General features: G+C 44.5%; 1 protein-coding gene and 1 long non-coding RNA gene across 4 annotated transcripts in view; both read left to right on the forward strand.

Annotated features, from left to right (window-relative positions):
* Window positions 1-15,357, forward strand: part of LOC139405740 (uncharacterized) — a 57,547-nt gene extending 42,190 nt beyond the window's left edge. Inside the window, exons 2-5 of one of the 3 annotated variants that reach the window (XR_011633904.1) lie at window positions 10,913-11,167; window positions 11,345-11,946; window positions 12,192-14,945; window positions 15,224-15,357. This is a non-coding gene — a long non-coding RNA (uncharacterized lncRNA). Of the gene's footprint in view, window positions 1-2,648; window positions 2,752-10,912; window positions 11,168-11,344; window positions 11,947-12,191; window positions 14,946-15,223 lie in introns of those variants that run through there. The other 2 variants (XR_011633903.1, XR_011633905.1) reach the window with 2 other exon arrangements.
* A 253-nt stretch (window positions 15,358-15,610) lies between these two features.
* Window positions 15,611-22,615, forward strand: LOC139388555 (inward rectifier potassium channel 2-like). The gene is made up of 3 exons (XM_071135289.1): window positions 15,611-16,753; window positions 19,627-19,944; window positions 21,081-22,615. Exons 1-3 carry the CDS (start codon window positions 15,716-15,718, stop codon window positions 21,312-21,314), a joined length of 1,590 nt encoding a protein of 529 aa, XP_070991390.1. The 5' UTR covers window positions 15,611-15,715; the 3' UTR covers window positions 21,315-22,615.
* The last annotated feature ends 3,458 nt before the right edge of the window (window positions 22,616-26,073 follow it).

Below are 26,073 nucleotides of genomic sequence, written 5' to 3' on the forward strand. Positions count from 1 at the left end.
TGTGGTCAAGATGAGGTAGTGTTGTCAGGATGGGGTAGTGTTGTCAGGATGGGGTAGTGTGGCCAGGATGGGGTAGTGTTGTCAGAATGGGTTAGTGCTGTCAGGATGGGGTAGTGTTGTCAGGATGGGGTAGTGTTGTCAGGATGGGGTAGTGTGGTCAGGATGGGGTAGTGTAGTCAGGGTGGGGTAGTGTAGTCAGGAGGAGGTAGTGTAGTCAGGATTGGGTAGTGTAGTCAGGATGGGGTAGTGTGGTCAGGCTGGGGTAGTGTAGTCAGGATGGGGTTGTGTCGTCAGGATGGGGTAGTGTAGTCAGGATGGGATAGTGATGTCAGGATTGGGTAGTGTAGTCAGGATGGGGTGTCAGGATGGGGTAGTGTTGTCAGGATTTGGTAGTGTAGTCAGGATGAGGTAGTGTTGTCAGGATGGGGTAGTGTTGTCCTGGGGTAGTGTTGTCAGGATGAGGTAGTGTAGTCAGGATGGGGTAGTGTAGTAAGGAAGGTAGTGTAGTCAGGATGGGGTAGTGTAGTCAGGACGGGGTAGTGTAGTCAGGATGGGGTAGTGTAGTCAGGATGAGGTAGTGTAGTCAGGATGGGGTAGTGTAGTCAGGATGGGGTAGTGTTGTCAGGCTGGAGTAGTGTTGTCAGGATGGGGTAGTGTGGTCAGGATCAGGTAGTGTAGTCAGGATGGGGTTGTGTCGTCAGGATGGGGTAGTGTAGTCAGGATGGGATAGTGATGTCAGGATTGGGTAGTGTAGTCAGGATGGGGTGTCAGGATGGGGTAGTGTTGTCAGGATTTGGTAGTGTAGTCAGGATGAGGTAGTGTTGTCAGGATGGGGTAGTGTTGTCCTGGGGTAGTGTTGTCAGGATGAGGTAGTGTAGTCAGGATGGGGTAGTGTAGTAAGGAAGGTAGTGTAGTCAGGATGGGGTAGTGTAGTCAGGACGGGGTAGTGTAGTCAGGATGGGGTAGTGTAGTCAGGATGAGGTAGTGTAGTCAGGATGGGGTAGTGTAGTCAGGATGGGGTAGTGTTGTCAGGCTGGAGTAGTGTTGTCAGGATGGGGTAGTGTGGTCAGGATGAGGTAGTGTTGTCAGGATGGGGTAGTGTTGTCAGGATGGGGTTTTGTGGCCAGGATGGGGTAGTGTTGTCAGAATGGGTTAGTGCTGTCAGGATGGGGTAGTGTGGTCAGGATGGGGTAGTGTGGTCAGGATGGGGTAGTGTGGTCAGGATGGGGTAGTGTAGTCAGGATGGGGTAGTGTTGTCAGTATGGGGTAGTGTTGTCAGGATGGGGTAGTGTAGTCAGGATGGGGTAGTGTTGTCAGGAGGAGGTAGTGTAGTCAGGATGGGGTAGTGTAGTCAGGATGGGGTAGTGTAGTCAGGATGGTATAGTGTGGTCAGGATGGGGTAGTGTAGTCAGCATGTGGTGGTGTAGTCAGTATGTGGTAGTGTTGTCAGGATGGGGTTGTGTTGTCAGGATGTGGTAGTGTTGTCAGGACGGGGTAGTGTTGTCAGGTTGGGGTAGTGTTGAAAGGATGGGGTAGTGTTGTCAGGCTGGGGTAGTGTTGTCAGGTTGGGGTAGTGTTGTCAGGTTGGGGTAGTGTTGAAAGGATGGGGTAGTGTTGTCAGGATGAGGTAGTGTTGTCAGGCTGGGGTAGTGTTGTCAGGATGGTGTAATGTTGTCAGGGTGGGGTAGTGTTTTCAGGTTGGGGTAGTGTTGTCAGGATGAGGTAGTGTTGTCAGGCTGGGGTAGTGTTGTCAGGATGGTGTAATGTTGTCAGGGTGGGGTAGTGTTGTCAGGACGTGGTAGTGTTGTCAGGATGGGGTAGTGATGTCTGGATGGGGTAGTGTAGTCAGGATGGGGTAGTGTAATCACGTCGGAGTAATGTAGTCGGGATGGGGTAGTGTAGTCAATACAGGGTAGTGTAGTCAGGACAGGGTAGTGTAGTCAGGGCAGGGTAGTTTAGTCAGGACAGGGTAGTTTAGTCAGGACAGGGTAGTGTAGTCAGGACAGGGTCGTGTAGTCAGATTGGGGTAGTGTAATCAGGACAGGGTAGTGTAGTTAGGACAGGGTAGTGTAGTCAGGGCAGGGTAGTTTAGTCAGGACACGGTAGTGTAGTCAGATTGGGGTAGTGTAGTTGGGACAGGGTAGTGTAGTCAGATTGGGGTAAGGGCCAGTGAGACGTGACATGAACTACCCCAACTCAAAGTACTACCATACCCCGTTCAAAGGGACTTACATCTTTTGTCTTGCACATTCACCCTCTGAATGACACACATACGCAATCTATGTCTCAATTGTCTCAAGGCTTAAAAAACATTCTTTAACCTGTCTCCTCACCTTCTACACTGAGTGAAGTGGATTTAACAAGTGACCTCAATAAGGGATTATAACTTTTACCTGGATACACCTTGTCAGTCTGTCATGGAAAGAGCAGATGTTGTTAATGTTTTGTCCACTCAGTGTAGATATGTCAGTCAGGTGGCTAGCTGCCGGCAGAGACCTCTATTCGTATTGCAGTAACGTTAAAGGGCTCGGCTCTGGCTAGTGTTAGCCAGCTAGCTAGTTGGCTAGAATGATGAAGTAAGAAGCTAATGTTAAATGGAGCCTGACCTCAGCAGGCTACTAAGCTCTCATCATAAACCTGCTTGACAGAGAGTACTGGTGAGACAGACGGTGGTGAGGCTGAGGCAGGCTGTGATGCATGGAGGAGGAGGCAGAGGAGACAGAGAGAGAGAGGAAGCCAGCAGAGAGAAAGGTTAGTACAGTGGTTCCCATACTAGAGATCAGAGCCCCATGTGGGGTCCACTGAGAAAATCTGTGCTATTCTTATCAAACAAATGGAAGTACTTACAGTAGATATGTTTCATTATGAACATCTCCCCATGGTCTACCTTCCCTATTGGCCTACAAATACAATCAACATGCTAATAATAGGGTATGTTATGGGAACACACCTCCCTTTTAAGGAAAATGTATTTTTGAAGTTTGATAAGATTTAGATATCCATAGACAAACAACATTTTGAACAGATATCAGTGTCTAGAATATATTTTTTGTTTGTTACTTGCTTTTCAAAGAGATGCACACGTTTTGTGCTCTTGTAGGAAGCAACCACTCCCCCGTTGCTGACTAGAAACTAGCTATAATTGGGCTAATAACTCACTAGCAAAGAATAGGAACAAATTTACACAACTGGCTACATGCAAATCCATATATGGCAATGGTCTATTTGCATATAGGGATACTGCAGCTCTGATTGGTTATGGTGCACCAGTCTGTGTAGAGTATGGACCTGAGTCGTGCCTGTCAATGCAATAGAATCTTACTCAATGCACTCTTCCTACAAGAAAATCTCTTGCGTAGTTAGTTTTGTTTCAGTACGCTGGATTGAAAGTGGCTAATATTGTGTTGATTCGATCACAATTCGCACAGCAGAGGGAAACGTTGATAGTGTTAACTAAAGGGGAAAACTAGAAAGTTGAGGGAAGTTCAATCTCGTGCTTCTCTGTGAGGGCTGATATTTTTCTGCAAGGCAGTCCCAGGGAGCTGCACTCCCAGGGAGCTGCACACCCACGCGTAGCTTAGAGGGAATATTGCTCACTATTAATATCCTCACTATGATGAGGTTTCCTGTCCAAATTATACTAAAGTATCTCAAAATGTATCTCATTCATTGTGTAACTCAATGAATCCACCATGTGGATTATTTATCTTTAGACTTCTCTACTTGGAGTGTTTAACCCCAAATTGTTATAAAAATGTTAAATGTTTTTGTTCATATTGGTGGTGGTTTGTCTTGATCACCCACTGGAGTTTATAGTTTACCACTGAAGTTTATAGTTTACCACTGGAGTTTATAGTTTACCACTGGAGTTTATAGTTTACCACTGGAGTTTATAGTTTACCACTGGGGTTTATAGTTTACCACTGGAGTTTATAGTTTACCAGTGGAGTTTATAGTTTACCACTGGAGTTTATAGTTTACCTCTGGGGTTTATAGTTTACCACTGGAGTTTATAGTTTACCACTGGAGTTTATAGTTTACCACTGGAGATTATAGTTTACCACTGGAGTTTATAGTTTACCACTGGAGTTTATAGTTTACCTCTGGAGTTTATAGTTTACCACTGGAGTTTATAGTTTACCACTGGAGTTTATAGTTTACCTCTGGAGTTTATAGTTTACCACTGAAGTTTATAGTTTACCACTGGAGTTTATAGTTTACCAGTGGAGTTTATAGTTTACCTCTGGAGTTTATAGTTTACCACTGGAGTTTATAGTTTACCTCTGGAGTTTATAGTTTACCACTGGGGTTTATAGTTTACCTCTGGGGTTTATAGTTTACCTCTGGGGTTTATAATTTACCACTGGAGTTTATAGTTTACCACCGGAGTTTATAGTTTACCACTGGAGTTTATAGTTTACCAGTGGAGTTTATAGTTTACCACTGGAGTTTATAGTTTACCACCGGAGTTTATAGTTTACCAGTGGAGTTTATAGTTTACCACTGGGGTTTATAGTTTACCAGTGGAGTTTATAGTTTACCACTGGAGTTTATAGTTTACCTCTGGGGTTTATAGTTTACCACTGGGGTTTATAGTTTACCACTGGAGTTTATAGTTTACCACTGGAGTTTATTGTTCACCCACCTTTTTTTACCACTACATCACTGTTTAGGACATATCAGTTGCTCCTTGAAAATAGGCTTATAGATGGTTAGTCGATAAAGCCCTCTGTGTAGAGGACAGAATGTGATGTTCTGATGGCTGTTCTGTGTCTGTCCAAGAAGATAATCAATTGACCCACTGATAATGAAGTTAACCAACACAACAGAGCAGGTCACATTCTGTGCCTAGCTTACATAGAGTATACTGCTGCAGGCAAAGGTTAGGGTCACACATCGCAATTTCACAGGGACACCTTCCCTGTCACCTCTCTCTCACTTTTTCTCTCTCTCTCTAGCTGAATCCCAAATCACCCCCTCTGCCCTCCATTTGTGCGTTCACACGCCTCTCTACCAGTGTAACTAAGCTGAGGAAGTGAAAATGATGGAGGGTGTAGGTGCTATTTAGACCCTCCGATAACCACTTAAACCGTTCCAGCAATGCTGCTGGTTTCAGAACTAAGTGGAATTCCATTAGGCACCACTTATTTTAGAGTTTGTGCAGTTTCACACAAAAGAATGTAGGAGGTGTCTAATTATTTGTCACATGCAGTAGTGGAAAAAGTACCCAATTGTCATACTAGAGTACAGTGCCTCGCAAAAGTACTCACCCCCTTGGCGTTTTTCCTATTTTGTTGCATTACAACCTGTAATGTAAATTGATTTTATTTGGATTTCATGTAATGGACATACACAAAATAGTCAAAATTGGTGAAGTAAAAAAATAACCAATTACATTCAGAAGTCACATAATGAATTAAATAAAGTTCACCTGCATGCAATCTAAGTGTCACATGATCTGTCACATGATCTCAGTATATATACACCTGTTCTGAAAGGCCCCGGAGTCTGCAACACCACTAAACAAGGGGCACCACCAAGCAAGCAACACCATTTAAGACCAAGGAGCTCTCCAAACAGGTCAGGGACAAAGTTGTGGAGAAGTACAGATCAGGGTTGGGTTATAAAAAAATATCAGAAACTTTGAACATCCCACGGAGCACCATTAAATCCATTATTAAAAATAGAAAGAATATGGCACCACAACAAACCTGTCAAGAGAGGGCAGACCCCCAAAACTCACAGACCAGGCAAGGAGGGCATTAATCAGAGAGCCAACAAAGAGACCAAAGATAACCCTGAAGGAGCTGCAAAGCTCCACAGCGGAGATTGGAGTATCTGTCCATAGGACCACTTTAAGCCGTACACTCCACAGAGCTGGGCTTTAAGGAAGAGTGGCCAGAAAAAAGCCATTGCTTAAAAAAAAAAATAAGCAGACACGTTTGGTGTTCGCCAAAAGGCATGTGGAAGACTCCCCAAACATATGGAAGAAGGTACTCTGGTCAGATGAGACTAAAATGTAGCTTTTTGGCCATCAAGGAAAACGCTATGTCTGGCACAAACCCAACACCTCTCATCACCCCGAGAACACCATCCCCACAGTGAAGCATGGTGGTGGCAGCATCATGCTGTGGGGATGTTTTTCATCGGCAGGGACTAGGAAACTGGTCAGAATTGAAGGAATGATGGATGGCGCTAAATACAGGGAAATGCTCGAGGGAAACCTGTTTGTCTTCCAGAGATTTGAGACTGGGACAGGGATTCACCTTCCAGCAGGACAATGACCCTAAGCATACTGCTAAAGCAACACTCGAGTGGTTTAAGGGGAAACATTTAAATGTCTTGGAATGGCCTAGACAAAGCCCAGACCTCAATCCAATTGAGAATCTGTGGTATGACTTAAAGATTGCTGTACACCAGCAGGAACCCATCCAACTTGAAGGAGCTGGAGCAGTTTTGCCTTGAAGAATGGGCAAAAATCCCAGTGGCTAGATGTGCCAAGCTTATAGAGACATATCCCAAGAGACTTGCAGCTGTAGTTGCAAAAGGTGGCTCTACAAAGTATTGACTTTGGGGGGTGAACAGTTATGCACGCTCAAGTTTTCAGTTTTTTTGTCTTATTTCTTGTATGTTTCACAAAAAATATTTTGCATCTTCAAAGTGGTATGCATGTTGTGTAAATCAAATGAAACAAACCCCCCAAAAATATATTTTAGTTCCAGGTTGTAAGGCAACAAAATAGGAAAAATGCCATGGGAGGTGAATACTTTTGCAAGGCACTGTAAAAGTATAGATACCTTAATAGAAAATGACTCAAGTAAAAGTGAATGTTACCCAGTAAAATACTACCTGAGTTAAAGTCTAAAAGTATAGGGTTTTAAATATACTTAAGTATCAAAAGTAAAAGTATGAATCATTTCAAATTCCTTATATTAAGCCAATCAGACGGCACCATTTTCTTATTTTTTTAAGTGTACGGATAGCCAGGGGCAGACTCCAACATTTAGACATCATTTACAAACGAAGCATGTGTTTTTAATGAGTCCAGCAGATCAGAGGCAGTAGGGATGTAGGGATGACCCGGGTTTAGTGTTCTGTTGATCAGTGCATGAATTGGACCATTTTCCTGTCCTGTTCAAAATGTAATGAATACTTTGGTTGTCAGGGAAAATGTATGGACTAAAAAGTATAATATTTTCTTAAGGAATGTAGTGAAGTCTAAGAAAAAGTTGTAAAAAATATAAATAGCAAAGTAAAGTACAGATACCCCAAAAAACGACTTAGGTAGTACTTGAAAAGTATTTTTACTTACTTTACACCACTGACCACATTTGTTTGTCGGATTTCGAAACTTGACACATGTAAAAGATGAAATACCTCCCAAATGAAATGTTTAACTGTTACTGAGGTTTATATCTTGTAAACGACAGGGGGATTTGTTCATTCGAATGTCATGCTTTTTTTATTATTTAAAAGTGGACATGAATTGTATCATTCAAGTCAGGAGTGTGTCCCGAAGTTGATGGGTTTGTTGATCCCATTGCCACTCTCTGGAAGTCACCCCCTGAGCTTCGTCAGCAACACGTGACAACGGGGGGCCCTCCAAGGGAGTTGGTAGGGGCTAGGGGGTGGTTTGGGATTCACAGTCTCTCTCTCTCTCTCTCTCTCTCTCTCTCTCTCTCTCTCTCTCTCTCTCTCTCTCTCTCTCTCTCTCTCTCTGTGTGTATATACTGCAGCCAATCACCGGTATGTGTACAGTTAAAGTTAACAATGTGTAGTGGTTCGTACCTGTGTATTCAGTTATCTACTGTATCCTACCTGTATGTGTACACTCCCTCTGGCCGTGGTTGAGTGGTTCTTATATAAAGACTTGAGTGGATTATCAGAGTCATGGGGGGATTACTGCAGTCACGAGCCCAGCTGTAATCCACAGCATTCCATCACCACATCACAGATCTCAATACCGTTCCCAGTCTTCATCCCAATCTCATTTATAATTCACTATCAGTTCTCTCTATCACGGCTACATTGCCCCTCAACCCAATCCTCTTCCTTTTCATCTCTTTTTCAGTTACCTCGGTGACTGTATATACTACGGTTCACCCCCTCCTCTCTCTGTCTCATTCTATATACTACGGTTCACCCTCTCTTCTCTGTCTCATTCTATATACTACGGTTCACCCCCTCCTCTCTCTGTCTCATTCTATATACTACGGTTCACCCTCTCTTCTCTGTCTCATTCTATACACTACGGTTCACCCTCTCTTCTCTGTCTCATTCTATATACTATGGTTCACCCCCTCTACTCTGTCTCATTCAATATTCTACGGTTCACCCCCTCTACTCTGTCTCATTCAATATTCTACGGTTCACCCCCTCCTCTCTCTGTCTCATTCAATATTCTACGGTTCACCCTCTCTTCTCTGTCTCATTCTATATACTACGGTTCACCCCCTCCTCTCTCTGTCTCATTCTATATACTACGGTTCACCCCCTCTTCTCTCTGTCTCATTCTATATACTACGGTTCACCCCCTCCTCTCTCTGTCTCATTCTATATACTACGGTTCACCCCCTCTACTCTGTCTCATTCTATATACTACGGTTCAACCCCTCTACTCTGTCTCACTCTATATACTACGGTTCACCCCCTCTTCTCTCTGTCTCACTCTATATACTACGGTTCACCCCCTCTTCTCTCTATCTCATTCTATATACTACAGTTCACCCCCTCCTCTCTCTGTCTCATTCTATATACTACGGTTCACCCCCTCTTCTCTCTGTCTCACTCTATATACTACGGTTCACCCCCTCTTCTCTCTATCTCATTCTATATACTACGGTTCACCCCCTCCTCTCTCTGTCTCATTCTATATACTACGGTTCACCCCCTCTACTCTGTCTCATTCTATATACTACGGTTTACCCCCTCTTCTCTCTGTCTCATTCTATATACTACGGTTCACCCCCTCTACTCTGTCTCATTCTATATACTACGGTTTACCCCCTCTTCTCTCTGTCTCATTCTATATACTACGGTTCACCCCCTCCTCTCTCTGTCTCATTCTATATACTACGGTTTACCCCCTCTTCTCTCTGTCTCATTCTATATACTACGGTTCACCCCCTCTACTCTGTCTCATTCTATATACTACGGTTTACCCCCTCTCTCTCTGTCTCATTCTATATACTACGGTTCACCCCCCTACTACTCTGTCTCATTCTATATACTACGGTTCACCCTCTCTACTCTGTCTCATTCTATATACTACGGTTCACCCTCTCTCTCTCTGTCTCGTTCTATATACTACGGTTCACCCCCTCTACTCTGTCTCATTCTATATACTACGGTTCACCCTCTCTACTCTGTCTCATTCTATATACTACGGTTCACCCCCTCTACTCTGTCTCATTCTATATACTACGGTTCACCCCCTCTACTCTCTCATTCTATATACTACGGTTCACCCCCTCTTCTCTCTGTCTCATTCTATATACTACGGTTCACCCCCTCTTCTCTCTGTCTCATTCTATATACTACGGTTCACCCCCTCTACTCTCTCATTCTATATACTACGGTTCACCCCCTCCTCTCTCTGTCTCATTCTATATACTACGGTTCACCCCCTCTACTCTGTCTCATTCTATATACTACGGTTCACCCCCTCTTCTCTCTTTCTCATTCTATATACTACGGTTCACCCCCTCTACTCTCTCATTCAATATACTATGGTTCACCCCCTCCTCTCTGTCTCATTCTAAAATAACAATAACGAGGCTATATACAGGGGTCAATGTGCGGGGGTACAGGTTAGAGGTAATTTGTACATCTAGGTTGGGGTGAAGATACTATCCATAGATAATAAACAGGGAGTACCAGTACCGAGTCAGTATGCGGGGGTACAGGTTAGAGGTAATTTGTACATCTAGGTTGGGGTGAAGATACTATCCATAGATAATAAACAGCGAGTAGCAGCAGTGTAAAAACAAATGGGTGTCAATGTAAATAGTCTGGTGGCCATTTGATGAATTGTTCAGCAGTCTTATGGCTTGGGGGTCAAAGCTGATAAGGAGCCTTTTGGACCTAGACTTGGCGCTCCGGTACCGCCTGCCGTGCGGTAGCAGAGAGAACAGTCTATGACTTGGGTGACTGGAGTCTCCTCCCTCTTTCTCCTTGTCCTACTTTAGCAGCATGATTCATCAAATGTTGCCTCGGTAACACATCAGCATTCCTCTGTAGTTGTTTCCATGTGATACAGCACCATGTACACTGCAGTGTTGTGATCCATAGCAGAATGGCAGTGGACTATAGCATGACAATGGAATGGCCCCAGGCCCCAGGCCCCAGGCCCCAGGCCCCAGGCCCCATGGCCCAGGCCCCATGCCCCATTACCCAGGCCCCAGGCCCCATGCCCCAGGCCCCAGGCTAGTATATGGGATATGTAATTCCCTCGCTGACTCACAAATACACGTGTGTGTGTGTGGTTTGGTTTTGCTATCCTTGTGGGGACCAGAAGTCCTCACAAAGATAGTAAGTAATACAAGGAAAATTGGAGACATTCCACCAGTCCCCTTAGGCTTTTTTAGGCTTAGGTGTTAGAATTAGTGTTAAAGTTAGGGTTCAGGGTTAGAGTTTGGGTTAGTTTTAAGGTTAGGATTTTGCAGTTAAGGTTAGCGTTAGGGTTAAGGGCTATGGAAAGTAGGATTTGGGATTCAATTGTTTGGTCCCCAGAAGGATAGTAAAATAAACATGTGTGTGTGTTTGCAATAACCGTCAAGATGTACAGTATTGGGGCCCAAATTCACAGCTTATTCACCTGTATGGGTCATACAATATGACCGTAAAGATATACAGTAAACTATCCCAATGGAAGTGGTTCTCTTATTCCACCCTCTGTTTCTTTTTATTCCAGGTTCCATGATGGAGACATTTTCATTTGTAATTCCGGAGACATTTATTCCCATTCTTTCCAAGAAGTGACGCAACATCAACACTCCCAGTAAACTGGACACAGGAATATTTGTTGTGTTACAAGAGCTACGCCAGAGCACCCAGACAGACCAAGTCTCAACGAACAGGTTACTGATTACATGATTTTATTGGTTTTATTATGGGTTTTCATTAAGCTATTACAAATGAAGATGAAAACCATGGAGGGTTAGAGACGGTGAGTCCATCCTGCCCTTTTGCTCCTTACCGACTTACATTCTCAGAATGTCCACAAGACAAGACCTACCTGCTTACATCATCAGAGCATCTGTTTTCACAAAGGAGATCTGAAGTCATGGTTGTATCTCTGTTTATGCTGATTGTTGGTTGGTCTGTATTGTCATGTTATTACCAGGTTGGCAAGGACACAGGAGAGGTGTCATGGGAGGAACAAAACGGGATAAGAAACCAGACGGGATAAAAAACGTGACGACTGACTGAGCAAAAGAAGAAAACGCCAGAGAAAGAAGGAAAGAGAGAAGGATTGTGTGTTCTCTACTTTCTCAGAAGTGCAGCCCCTAAATTCCTGTTACTATGCCTGAGAGAGGGAGGGCAGCAGACCAGTCAAAATGAACCCCTACGTCACCTCTCACTTTAGGAGGGATCTCTTTCCCCACTTCCACTTGTTGTAGAGGCTTCTCTTCTCTTCTCCCCTCTCTTACTGTTTGTGTGACATGACAACACCTGTCTCTGTGTAAATCTAGGACAGTAGGTAACATCTGTCTCTGTGTAAACCTAGGACAGCAGGTAACACCTGTCTCTGTGTAAACCTAGGACAACAGGTAACACCTGTCTCTGTGTAAACCTTGGACAACAGGTAACATCTGTCTCTGTGTAAACCTAGGACAGTAGGTAACACCTGTCTCTGTGTAAACCTAGGACAGTAGGTAACACCTGTCTCTGTGTAAATCTAGGACAGTAGGTAACACCTGTCTCTGTGTAAACCTAGGACAGCAGGTAACATCTGTCTCTGTGTAAACCTAGGACAGTAGGTAACATTTGTCTCTGTGTAAACCTAGGACAGTAGGTAACACCTGTCTCTGTGTAAACCTAGGACAGTAGGTAACATCTGTCTCTGTGTAAATCTAGGACAGTAGGTAACATCTGTCTCTGTGTAAACCTACGACAGCAGGTAACACCTGTCTCTGTGTAAACCTAGGACAGTAGGTAACACCTGTCTCTGTGTAAATCTAGGACAGTAGGTAACACCTGTCTCTGTGTAAACCTAGGACAGCAGGTAACACCTGTCTCTGTGTAAACCTAGGACAGTAGGTAACATTTGTCTCTGTGTAAACCTAGGACAGTAGGTAACACCTGTCTCTGTGTAAACCTAGGACAGTAGGGAACACCTGTCTCTGTGTAAATCTAGGACAGTAGGTAACATCTGTCTCTGTGTAAACCTAGGACAGTAGGTAACACCTGTCTCTGTGTAAATCTAGGACAGTAGGTAACACCTGTCTCTGTGTAAACCTAGGACAGCAGGTAACACCTGTCTCTGTGTAAACCTAGGACAGCAGGTAACACCTGTCTCTGTGTAAACCTAGGACAGTAGGGAACACCTGTCTCTGTGTAAATCTAGGACAGTAGGTAACATCTGTCTCTGTGTAAACCTAGGACAGTAGGTAACACCTGTCTCTGTGTAAACCTAGGACAGTAGGTAACACCTGTCTCTGTGTAAACCTAGGACAGTAGGTAACATCTGTCTCTGTGTAAACCTTGGACAAACGGTAACACCTGTCTCTGTGTAAACCTAGGACAGTAGGTAACACCGGTCTCTGTGTAAACCTAGGACAGTAGGTAACACCTGTCTCTGTGTAAACCTAGGACAGCAGGTAACACCTGTCTCTGTGTAAACCTAGGACAGTAGGTAACACCTGTCTCTGTGTAAACCTAGGACAGTAGGTAACATCTGTCTCTGTGTAAACCTAGGACAGTACGTAACATCTGTCTCTGTGTAAACCTAAGACAGTAGGTAACACCTGTCTCTGTGTAAACCTAGGACAGTAGGTAACACCTGTCTCTGTGTAAACCTAGGACAGTAGGTAACACCTGTCTCTATGTAAACCTAGGACAGTAGGTAACATCTGTCTCTGTGTAAATCTAGGACAGTAGGTAACACCTGTCTCTGTGTAAACCTAGGACAGTAGGTAACATCTGTCTCTGTGTAAACCTAGGACAGTAGGTAACACCTGTCTCTGTGTAAACCTAGGACACTAGGTAACACCTGTCTCTGTGTAAACCTAGGACAGTAGGTAACACCTGTCTCTGTAAACCTAGGACAGTAGGTAACACCTGTCTCTGTGTAAACCTAGGACAGTAGGTAACACCTGTCTCTGTGTAAACCTAGGACAGTAGGTAACATCTGTCTCTGTGTAAACCTAGGACAGTAGGTAACATCTGTCTCTGTGTAAACCTTGGACACCAGGTAACATCTGTCTCTGTGTAAACCTTGGACACCAGGTAACGACTGTCTCCTGTGTTGTGCCTTCGTTGCTCTTAGTCAGGGTGTCCTCAGTGATCTGGTCAAGGTGTTACACTGTAAACTGTCCTCAGGGAGCTGGTGAAGGGTTGAACTGTTCCTCAGGGACCTAGTAACATTGTTCACTGGGGGTCAAAGACTTGCCAGCGTTCGAAAACCACAGTCCACTGGAAATGTGTACGGAAGGTAAAGTCTAATATCGCAACCAAACCTTTTTTATGTCATTTGGATTTGCCCTGAATCAAACCTTTTGAGTTTTCTTTGTTTTTTTTTTATCCCTAAGGGATTTGGCATGCAACAAACAAAAAAATCTCTCTTCCCAAAATATTACCTTTGTTTGCCTCAGTGGGTTGTTGTTTTTACCCAGTTTTCCTTGCACGTCCTCTTCACATTATTGGCACATTTTTCCAAAGGAATTAGACTGGAAGCTTTTCTGAAATGGATAAACATGTGTGTTCTCTGTCAAGCAGGGGTGTTGAGTGTGACATTTGAACCAAGAGGAGAGAACTAAAACCAACCCGTTTGGAAAAAACAAGGACACGGCACCTCCCGTCCCAGGATTGGACAGGATTTGACCTCTGAAATAACCTTTGAGCTCTGAGTTTTTGTAGAGGTCATCCACGGGTGTATGCCCTGTGTGCCTGTTACCCCTCCCCTCTTTCCCCACAACCGGCCAATAGGATTCTGCTCCTCCTACACATTCACTTTGACTCTATAATAGGTGTTGTATAGAATTAATCCTGGTGTCATATGTATAGGATGGTACACAACAATAAGTACACAGAAAGTACACACAATTGTACATGCCTTGGCGTTCTAGTCAAGTAATTTAATTCTCTCTCCTTTTATGTATTGTCTTTCTCACTCTCTTTCCCTCACTCCCTCTATTATAGAGAATTCTCCCATGCAGTTGTAGTGGAGAGTAAGTCTCCTTATTGTTGTATACATTTTTACAACACTGAGTTAATATCATGTAGCTGATCTGGTCAGTAGTCAGTCTGTGCAGTGTGTTCTGTACTGAATTGACAATGCCTTTAGGAGAAACACAGAGACTCTCAGGAATAGGATATCCAGCAGTCACCTGAGAGAGCCACAAACATATTTCAAATGTCTCTAAAAGTCTGCTTTTGTTGTGCCAAGAACTCACCACTGACATTTGAGGACTTTTGTGGCTTGGAAAAGATACTTGGATTTGAGGGGAAACTGCTGGTCACAGTCTCCCACTTGTGAGAGACACTGAGTGAGTATAATTTACACAGTGCATGGCTACTGTAGCTCATAAATGTGTTCCAAGGCCCTGTAGCAAAGGAAACATAGATATAAAAGGGTGGAGGAACATACTCTGACTGATAGGAAGTGAATGTATTGGAATTGTGTACCATTATCTGAATCAATAGTCTAAGGAGTTCCTCCTCTGTTTCAATCTGCCTTGTGTATTTTCCATGACCAAACCACTGGGAAGTGAAGATCATGGAACGTAAGAAACAGCATGCTATTCTTTTCTCTGCTGGTTGCATGTTAGATACGTGTTAGAAACATAGACACCGTTTGACTGTACTGTACTGTGGATCTATCCCTGGACTCTGTATTGTCATATTGCACTTTAGTGAATGTGGGGAGTATATATCCTCATTACTACTACCCCATTGTATCCCAAGCTCTCATCCTTTCAAGCTTCTCAGTTCCTGTAGCCTGATCAGTGTGTTTCCCTTGTGCTGTTTCAAACTGTCAGCTAAACTCCTGCTTCCTTGTAAGATGGCCACAGACTATGGGTCCCTCCTGTTGATACCCTGGACACGTGCGTAACCTCCCTCTTCAGCCCAAAGGAGTGTAAGTACTACAGGGACTATACAGTATTACTGCGAGACTGTCTATCTGCTGCTGTGGAATACGTTTCTGACCAGAGGACCATACAGCAACAACTTGACCACTGAGTTTCCTTCAAGAGAATGGAAGGAAGACTGTGAATCAGGACACTGTAGAGCTGTGAGTAACCCTGACTGTTAATAAAAAGTTAGTGGAACAATGATCCGGGAAGTGAGGGAAGTCATCTACTGCTGGATACAGTTTTTCCTCATGGATTTACCTTTACCACATCAGATGGATTACTTTTCACCATAGAAACAGTGGAACTGGAAAGAAGTACAGAACACCGGGTTCTTATCAATACCTAGGTGGTCAAAAACTCACAAGCACATAGGAGTTGAGACTACAGCTTCATCAGCGTAAGACATTGTATTTAGCACCATGGGAGCGGCGCGTGTTAAGCGACGTTTCAGTGCAGTGGTTGACGGGCTGGCAGACGAGGAGGAAGTCATTAAGCTGGCTCTGAGTGTTGCTGACACGGCCAGGGTGGGGGGGAGCACGGGAGGCTCAGGGAGCCCCACCAGTCTCTCTCCCACACACAACCGAAATGGCAAAGCACTCCCCCTGCAGGGCAACGGCAGCAATGCACGGAGGCCCAGCGGAGCCCTGGAGGCAGGAGGAGGGGAAGGATCGATGAAAGGAGGAGGGCGCTCAGGACTGAGGGGCGGGAGGGGCGGAAGTCTGGGGAGAAGGGGAGAAGGCTGTTCGTCCTCGGACCGAGATTCAACACTGTCATCCCCTTCCTCCTCAAGCCGCCGGCCCACCCGGCGCTCTAGACGCCGGCCCCGCCACCGCTTTGTGGGCAAGGACGGGCGCTGCAACGTCACCTTCGTCAACATGAGCGAGAGAGGCCAGCGTTACCTCAGCGACCTCTTCACCACCTGCGTGGACATCCGCTGGCGTTGGATGCTAGTCATCTTCTGCCTCTCCTTCCTCCTCTCCTGGCTGCTCTTTGGCTTCGCCTTCTGGCTCATTGCCGCCGCGCACGGGGACTTCGCCATCCGCCTCAACCCCAGCTCGGGTGCCTCTTCCGGGGGAGGAGATGAGTCCGGAGCAGGGGCGGTGGTGGAAGTGGAGGAAACGTGTTTTGTTCAGGTGAACAGCTTTATGGCGGCCTTCCTGTTCTCCCTGGAGACGCAGACGTCCATTGGTTACGGCTTCCGCAGCGTGACTGAGGCCTGCCCCCTGGCGGTGATGGCGGTCGTTTTGCAGTGCATTGTGGGCTGCATCATCGACGCCTTCATCATCGGAGCGGTCATGGCGAAGATCGCTAAGCCCAAGAAGCGTAACGAGACGCTGTTGTTCTCTGACACGGCAGTGGTGGCGCTGAGAGACGGGAAACTCTGCATGATGTGGAGGGTGGGGAACCTACGCAAGAGCCACCTGGTAGAGGCACACGTACGTGCACAGCTATTGAAGGTAAGAAAGGAGAGAAGAAGAAGATCGGTTGATGGATGAAAGAAGGGAGCAAAGATACTGAAGGGGCTGTAAACAGTAGAAGAGGCAGGACACATCAGTAACTGTAAAGATACTGAAGGGGCTGTAAAGATACTGAAGGGGCTGTAAACAGTAGAAGAGGCAGGACACATCAGTAACTGTAAAGATACTGAAGGGGCTGTAAACAGTAGAAGAGGCAGGACACATCAGTAACTGTAAAGATACTGAAGGGGCTGTAAAGATACTGAAGGGGCTGTAAACAGTAGAAGAGGCAGGACACATCAGTAACTGTAAAGATACTGAAGGGGCTGTAAACAGTAGAAGAGGCAGGACACATCAGTAACTGTACAGAGAGAGAGAGAGAGAGAGAGAAAGAGAGAGCGAGAGAGAGAGAGAGAGAGAGAGAGAGAGAGAGAGAGAGAGATGGGGAGAAGTAGAGAGGGAGAGAGAGAGAGAGAGAGAGAGAGATGGGGAGAAAGAGAGATGGACAGTGATGGGGAGAAGTAGAGAGGGAGAGAGGGAGAGAGAGATGGAAAGTGATGGGGAGAAGTAGAGAGGGAGAGAGAGAGAGGGAGAGTGATATCAGTGAGCCCATCTGGACTGTACTCTGATGTCTGTGTTTAATAAGAGCTTGTTTTATTCTCCCTCAGGGGTTTAGAAGATTTACCAAGGGATTAATTTCCCCAGGATTCTTTTACCGTGTGTGCATGTGTGGGCATGTGTGTGCGTGTGCGTGTGCATGTCTGTGAGTGTGTGTTCGTGTGTGTGTGTGTGTGTGTGTGTGTGTGTGTGTGTGTGTGTGTGTGTGTGTGTGTGTGTGTGTGTGTGTGTGTGTGTGTGTGTGTGTGTGTGTGTGTGTGTGTGTGTGTGTGTGTGTGTACTGTATATAGATAATACTCTTTTCTGGCCATCTGTTAGCAATTTTGGTGAAAGTTTGCGTGGTGGTGTGTGTTCTGACATATTGTCTGCCGGTCTGTATCTATTGTGTTTCATGTGGCCCTTACCTACCACTGCTTTCATTGTCCTGTGGGTTGTAAAGCTCTAGAACAGGTAGGTGAAGAGAGGGACATTTAGATCTTCTTAAAACCTTGATCATGTCAAAGTTCAGACGGGGCAGCTTTGATAAGTTTTGGGGGATCATGGCAGAATTGTGTTTCTCAGTGCTGAGGCTGGGGATTGGCTCCTGAAAAAGGTTGTGTAGTAAGCCTAGGCCTGTGGAGTATGGCTGTAGACTGGTGTTTCTCAGTGCTGAGGCTGGGGATTGGCTCCTGAAAAAGGTTGTGTAGTAAGCCTAGGCCTGTGGAGTTTGGCTGTAGACTGGTGTTTCTCAGTGCTGAGGCTGGGGATTGACTCCTGAAAAAGGTTGTGTAGTAAGCCTAGGCCTGTGGAGTATGGCTGTAGACTGGTGTTTCTCAGTGCTGAGGCTGGGGATTGACTCCTGAAGAAGGTTGTGTAGTAAGCCTAGGCCTGTGGAGTATGGCTGTAGACTGGTGTTTCTCAGTGCTGAGGCTGGGGATTGACTCCTGAAAAAGGTTGTGTAGTAAGCCTAGGCCTGTGGAGTATGGCTGTAGACTGGTGTTTCTCAGTGCTGAGGCTGGGGATTGACTCCTGAAAAAGGTTGTGTAGTAAGCCTAGGCCTGTGGAGTTTGGCTGTAGACTGGTGTTTCTCAGTGCTGAGGCTGGGGATTGACTCCTGAAAAAGGTTGTGTAGTAAGCCTAGGCCTGTGGAGTTTGGCTGTAGACTGGTGTTTCTCAGTGCTGAGGCTGGGGATTGACTCCTGAAAAAGGTTGTGTAGTAAGCCTAGGCTTGTGGAGTATGGCTGTAGACTGGTGTTTCTCAGTGCTGAGGCTGGGGATTGACTCCTGAAAAAGGTTGTGTAGTAAGCCTAGGCCTGTGGAGTTTGGCTGTAGACTGGTGTTTCTCAGTGCTGAGGCTGGGGATTGTCTCCTGAAAAAGGTTGTGTAGTAAGCCTAGGCCTGTGGAGTTTGGCTGTAGACTGGTGTTTCTCAGTGCTGAGGCTGGGGATTGACTCCTGAAAAAGGTTGTGTAGTAAGCCTAGGCCTGTGGAGTTTGGCTGTAGACTGGTGTTTCTCAGTGCTGAGGCTGGGGATTGACTCCTGAAAAAGGTTGTGTAGTAAGCCTAGGCCTGTGGAGTTTGGCTGTAGACTGGTGTTTCTCAGTGCTGAGGCTGGGGATTGACTCCTGAAGAAGGTTGTGTAGTAAGCCTAGGCCTGTGGAGTATGGCTGTAGACTGGTGTTTCTCAGTGCTGAGGCTGGGGATTGACTCCTGAAAAAGGTTGTGTAGTAAGCCTAGGCCTGTGGAGTATGGCTGTAGACTGGTGTTTCTCAGTGCTGAGGCTGGGGATTGACTCCTGAAAAAGGTTGTGTAGTAAGCCTAGGCCTGTGGAGTATGGCTGTAGACTGGTGTTTCTCAGTGCTGAGGCTGGGGATTGACTCCTGAAGAAGGTTGTGTAGTAAGCCTAGGCCTGTGGAGTATGGCTGTAGACTGGTGTTTCTCAGTGCTGAGGCTGGGGATTGACTCCTGAAAAAGGTTGTGTAGTAAGCCTAGGCCTGTGGAGTATGGCTGTAGACTGGTGTTTCTCAGTGCTGAGGCTGGGGATTGACTCCTGAAGAAGGTTGTGTAGTAAGCCTAGGCCTGTGGAGTATGGCTGCAGACTGGTGCAGCCAAGAAATATAGGCAGGCGAGAGCTTTCTGTGGAACGTAACACTTAAGACTTTAGACTGAACAATACAATATGTTCCTGTAAACAATGTAAAAACTAAACACTTAATCACTAACCTCATACCATCTGTACTTCCCTTTCTCTACCCCTGTTCTTTCCCCCTCCCCCAGCCGAGGGTGACCCCAGAGGGAGAGTTCCTCCCGCTGGACAACGAGGACATCAACGTGGGATTCGACACAGGAACCGACCGCATCTTCTTGGTTTCCCCGGTAACCATCGTCCACGAGATCAACGATGAGTCGCCGTTTTTCGAGATGGACCGTCGGACTCTGGAGGGCGACGCGGAGCTGGAGGTGGTGGTCATTCTGGAGGGTATGGTGGAGGCCACAGCCATGACCACACAGTGTCGCAGCTCCTACCTCGCTTCCGAGATCCTCTGGGGTCACCGCTTCGAACCTGTGCTCTTCGAGAGGAAGAACTGTTACCAGGTAAGAGGGGGAGAGGTCCTATAGAAACAGAAGAGGAAAGAGTTTCTCATCCTCTAGCTTCGTTGTTACGTTTTCCCTTTTCTCTACATTTTAGCCATTCAGCAGACACTCTTATCCAGAGTGACCCCTCTCTTTTTCTTATCCAGTGACCCCTCTCTTTTTCTTATCCAGAGTGACCCCTCTCTTTTTCTTATCCAGAGTGACCCCTCTCTTTTTCTTATCCAGAGTGACCCCTCTCTTTTTCTTATCCAGAGTGACCCCTCTCTTTTTCTTATCCAGAGTGACCCCTCTCTTTTTCTTATCCAGAGTGACCCCTCTCTTTTTCTTACCCAGAGTGACCCCTCTCTTTTTCTTATCCAGAGTGACCCCTCTCTTTTTCTTATCCAGAGTGACCCCTCTCTTTTTCTTACCCAGAGTGACCCCTCTCTTTTTCTTATCCAGAGTGACCCCTCTCTTTTTTACTTACCCAGAGTGACCCCTCTCTTTTTCTTATCCAGAGTGACCCCTCTCTTTTTCTTACCCAGAGTGACCCCTCTCTTTTTCTTACCCAGAGTGACCCCTCTCTTTTTCTTACCCAGAGGGACCCCTCTCTTTTTCTTACCCAGAGTGACCCCTCTCTTTTTCTTACCCCCCTCTCTTTTTCTTAGAGTGACCCCTCTCTTTTTCTTATCCAGAGTGACCCCTCTCTTTTTCTTATCCAGAGTGACCCCTCTCTTTTTCTTACCCAGAGTGACCCCTCTCTTTTTCTTATCCAGAGTGACCCCTCTCTTTTTCTTACCCAGAGTGACCCCTCTCTTTTTCTTATCCAGAGTGACCCCTCTCTTTTTTACCTTATCCAGAGTGACCCCTCTCTTTTTCTTACCCAGAGTGACCCCTCTCTTTTTCTTATCCAGAGTGACCCCTCTCTTTTTCTTACCCAGAGTGACCCCTCTCTTTTTCTTACCCAGAGTGACCCCTCTCTTTTTCTTACCCAGAGTGACCCCTCTCTTTTTCTTACCCAGAGTGACCCCTCTCTTTTTCTTACCCAGAGTGACCCCTCTCTTTTTCTTACCCAGAGTGACCCCTCTCTTTTTCTTACCCAGAGTGACCCCTCTCTTTTTCTTACCCAGAGTGACCCCTCTCTTTTTCTTATCCAGGTGGACTACTCGTTCTTCCACCGGACCTATGAGATTCCCAGCACACCCTCTTGCAGCGCTAAAGAGTTGGCCGAGCAGAAGTACATCCAGGGCTCACGCTCCTCCTTCTGCTACGAGAACGAAGTAGCCCTGCAGCTCGTCTCCCCTGACAATGACCCTGAGGGCAACCCTGGCGGCTGCCCCTCCCCCCTGACCCACCGATCCTCCCTCTCACAACCCACCCACACTAACTAGGGAGGCGACAGACAGAGGGGACAGGAAGTGACCTGGGATCCACAGGAAGTCAGGGACAGACAGAGGGAGAGAGAGGCAGAAAGAGAGACAGGCTTCATATGGAAAGAGACCAAAGTAGAGAAAGGTAAGTACATGATTTAGGGAAAAGGACAACATTGAGAGACTGAAGTTGAGAGAGGTGTAGAAAGAGAAACAGAAGACACCACAAAGACGCCGAGAGACAAACGGAGAGAGAGAGATACTGTATACTGTCAAACAGAGAGAAAAGGACAGACAGATAGGACAGAAAAGGAGAGAGAGGGATAGAAGGAGAGAAAGAGAGAGAGAAGTGTCATTGAAAGGGGTAGATGGGCTGCTGCTACTCTAACTGTGTTGGCTGATTTGGACATAGCGATCTTTCAGAATCATTATGAACCCGTCTGTCTCAGACCCGTCCCGTCAACCAACCGCTACATTCACCACTGGCTCCAGCACCTAGCTGACCACACATACAACACTGACCCCTATTGGCTTCAGTCTGTACCTGCAGCTCCTGTTCAGTTACAACTCACACTGGACACATGGGAGTTAGGTGAAGCTGCCCCCTAGACACTGAGCTATGACCAGTTTAGTGTTTCTGCCCCCTAATGGTGAAGGTTAGGTTTTGGAGAGGCTAAGCTGATCCTAGATCTGTGCCTACGGGTAACTTCTACACCAAACCTGTTGATGTTGAATACTGTGTGACAGAATGAGGTAAAATGGTGTATTGACATTGAGGGATGTTTGTTGAAAGACAAGGCATTATTGATATGTTTTTGATTCTGGTGATTTGTGTTCTGTCAAGGTTTGAGCAGGTCTGTTGTGTTAGACTGATATGTAGCAAAATGGATACAGAGAAACAGCTGAAAATAAGCAGCGGTTTTAAGCTGTTTCTTTGACTTGTACTGTATGTTGTTATTCTGTATTTATAATGCAAGACTATTATATATTTGCTTTATTTAATCAAACATGTTGCTTGTTCAACTGGGTGCAGTGTCAGCACAAAACCATATGAGTGCATCGTCTGGTAACATGTTATTTGAAGGTCTACTTCTAAACTTATGATTGATTGTTTAATATGGTTAACTATGGTTAACAAACAAAGGTGTATAAGTACTTTGTAAGCAGAACTTTGATTAAAATGTTACCTTATGTTATTTTTAAAATTCTACAGTACCCAGCTGAAGGGACAATCTTCTGTTAATGTTTACCTCTGTCTTGAATATGAGATTCTGTCACCTGAGATTCTGTGTTCCTCAAACATTTAACTTTGTATGATTTTCCTCAGTATTTTCTTGATTTAGTTCATTTGCTGAATACTGTATATTTGGTAGAATTTTAAGGGGGAAATGGAGGGATGTTAAAGGTAGACTCAGCGATATGACGTAGATGCAGAAAGTAAACAGCATAGTGGGTCAATTTCCACAACAACTAAGAGCGTTGAAGTGTGAGGCTCAACTTATCTGCTGTTTAAATACATAGTGAGGGTATTCCATACCGGTAAAACATGAGCCTATCACAATAATGAAAACAAAATGTTGCCGAGGCTGAGATGGATGGCTGACACTGAGACCCGCGTGGACAGTAGTGGACGCATAAATTCTGGCCTAATGACAATCACCAAAATGTCATCACACTTGTTGGTGTTTTGTGTAACAAAGGTCTCTTTGCATCCACCACTGTTTGGAGGCTGGAGACATGTTGAGACTGGATGAACATGTAAAGGAGCCCTTTGAAGTGATTGTTTGACAATCTGATGAAAACATCATGACAGGTTGTGTTCATGCTACAGTAGAAGGTAATACATTGTAAAAGTTAAATAACACATCTTTAGTACGAGGCCCACAGAGATCCTAATGAATGAATAGGGGATTCTATATGTAATGAATGAATAGAGATTCTATATGGAATGAATGAATAGAGATTCTATATGTAATGAATGAATAGGGGATTCTATATGTAATGAATGAATAGAGATTCTATATGTAATGAATGAATAGGGGATTCTATATGTAATGAATGAATAGAGATTCTATATGTAATGAATGAATAGAGATTCTATATGTAATGAATGAATAGAGACTCTATATGTAATGAATGAATAGGGGATTCTATATGTAATGAATGAATAGAGATTCTATATGTAATGAATGAATAGAGATTCTATATGTAATGAATGAATAGGGATTCTATATGTAATGAATGAATAGAGATTCTATATGTAATGAATGAATAGAGATTCTATATGTAATGAATGAATAGGGATTCTATATGTAATGAATGAATAGAGATTCTATATGTAATGAATGAATAGAGATTCTATATGTAATGAATGAATAGAGATTCTATATGTAATGAATGAATAGAGATTCTATATGGAATGAATGAATAGATTCTATATGTAATGAATGAATAGATTCTATATGTAATTGTGTGATCATGTGAACATAGGAGGTCCCATACTGGGAAGAAATGACATCTACTTTCACCCGTGTGTGTGTGACTGTGAAAGTGAAGTCCTGCGTCTCACTCATCTCAATAACTGCAGTGCTGCTCGTGGTAACGTCATTTAGCTGAGTTTACCTTTAAGGTACATTGTTGGAAGTGTCCAGGCCTTGGCAGAGCACCCTAAGCTGGGACTGGAAATGGACCGTAAACCTGTTGGACTGCCATGACCACCATGTACTGAGGACCTGAAACGTACAACTGTCACTTCACTGCAGTACATTTACGTAAGGAAAACCTCCCTGACCACTCCCTACATCTTCCTGTTCTTACTGTAAACTGTGAGGGCTCACAACTGCACTGGCAAACCACCTGAGGAGGAATTGAATTTCTGTGACATTCTGTTCTCTGAGAGAGGTTCTGTTCAAAGAATTAGAATGGATGACTAATCCTGAATTCTATGATTCTGCTTTGGTTGGTGTCTGTCTAACCATGTGGGAGACTAATGCATTGGGCGGTGCCTTCAAAAAGAAGTCTATGGTGTTATTCTATAACTAGCACAAGATTTGCAATGTTCAAATTAGATGTTTTTATTGCCTGTCTATTTTGTTGAATCGTGCAACTCTTCTGAAAGTGATGGTTTCTGAAATATGTATACTGATGTTATTGAGAGATGAAGACTTCTAACTTCTATGCCGCTACTACCACAATATTTAGTCACACTTTACATTAAGTTAAACTGCCATGTGTGGTATTACATAATAACTAAGTCATTATTTCAAATAGAATCTATTCAGTTTCCTTTTGCAGTATTACAATTCAAAACCATTGGGTTATGCACCTTACCAGCAGATACCATGCACAATATATCATGAATCTACATGATATGTAAAGTGTAAAGTGTTGACCAATTGTCTTGACCACTAGATGACACAACAGGGCTGTAATGTTCTACCTACTACAAGGACAGACAACTGAAACTTTGACTTGCATCTTTGCACAGAAGTAAGTTGACACTATGGACACTACGTACATACAAAGCACTGTAAAAGCACACAAACGGCTATTGAAATGGCATTTTAAGACGTCACATACTGTATATGGAAAGCAGCACTTCACACACACTGACCTTTTGAACAGGAAACATGGATAGTTCACCTTTTAAAGCAGATTCCATGATATGATTTACAACCATATTGATCGGTTATAGTTGGTGTTATTGACATTTATTCAATTTCCGTGTCTTTCCTTATTTTTCTATGTCTCCATGGCCACCGAGTTCTATTTATAGGTGAATGGCCAGTCCTGTCTGCTCCACTTCCTGTGGGGGGGTAACTTGAACCCTGACCACCAGGACTCTGACCTCTGTGTTAGTCTTTTTTTTTTACGCATCCCACACAACAACAACATAGCCAGATGGATTACTTGATGACTTCCTGGTTGGTTGCTTTATTAGATTCCAGAATAAAATTGTGATATTGCAGGTCAAGGTATGTTGGGATGTATGTTAGTGGAATCAGGTACTAGCTGTGCTCTATTATTTTTTTCTACAGATACCACTGTATACGTTTCCCATCCTTCTATGTTGTATCACAAAAAAAGCACTACTGTTTGTGGCAGAAAGCACTTCCATGTGAAAAAGAATGGCACTATAGAGCAAATAAAACACATTGATTGATATGAGTCAATTCTGGTTTATTTTGTACTTGAGTCTCAGATTCTCTCATTGTCAAATAAAAGTCTAATTTATTTTTTGCTGAATGGAAAGGTGTAGTTGGTCACAACGTAGGCCTGAATATCTGTAAAAGACTGCCTCCATTACAATACAGTTAATTACTGTGTCTTTACTGTGCAAGGTGTGCAGGCTTGTAAACTACATAGAATATGTTATCACATGTTTATTACCTAAAAACACATTTAAAAAAAAATAATGATGCAACAGAAATTATCTATTTTTAGAAAAATACCTAGTCCCATATAATCACAATAATTGATGAGCAATGACTGGTGCACCGGTTTTGTCTTTAAATGGCAAAACACTTTGAGCAGTACTATAGCATGTTGCAGCTGCGGTCGCCAGCCAGACATCAACACAGGATTCTTAAGACTCGGAGACGGTAACTGTTAGTAGGAATCTGGTCACCTCTTTTAGTAGCCTGGCTTTTCCAATAGACAGTCCTTGTGCACAGGTCTAAGATCAGCTTAGTACTTTCTCCAAACCTAGCATTAACCATTTAACCGACCTTAGATCAATGTCTAGGGACTATTCCGTCCCACTCCGAGTGACAGACAAGGG

This window comes from Oncorhynchus clarkii, chromosome 3 (assembly GCF_045791955.1).
Source record: "Oncorhynchus clarkii lewisi isolate Uvic-CL-2024 chromosome 3, UVic_Ocla_1.0, whole genome shotgun sequence".
Classification (NCBI taxonomy): Eukaryota; Metazoa; Chordata; class Actinopteri; order Salmoniformes; family Salmonidae; genus Oncorhynchus; species Oncorhynchus clarkii.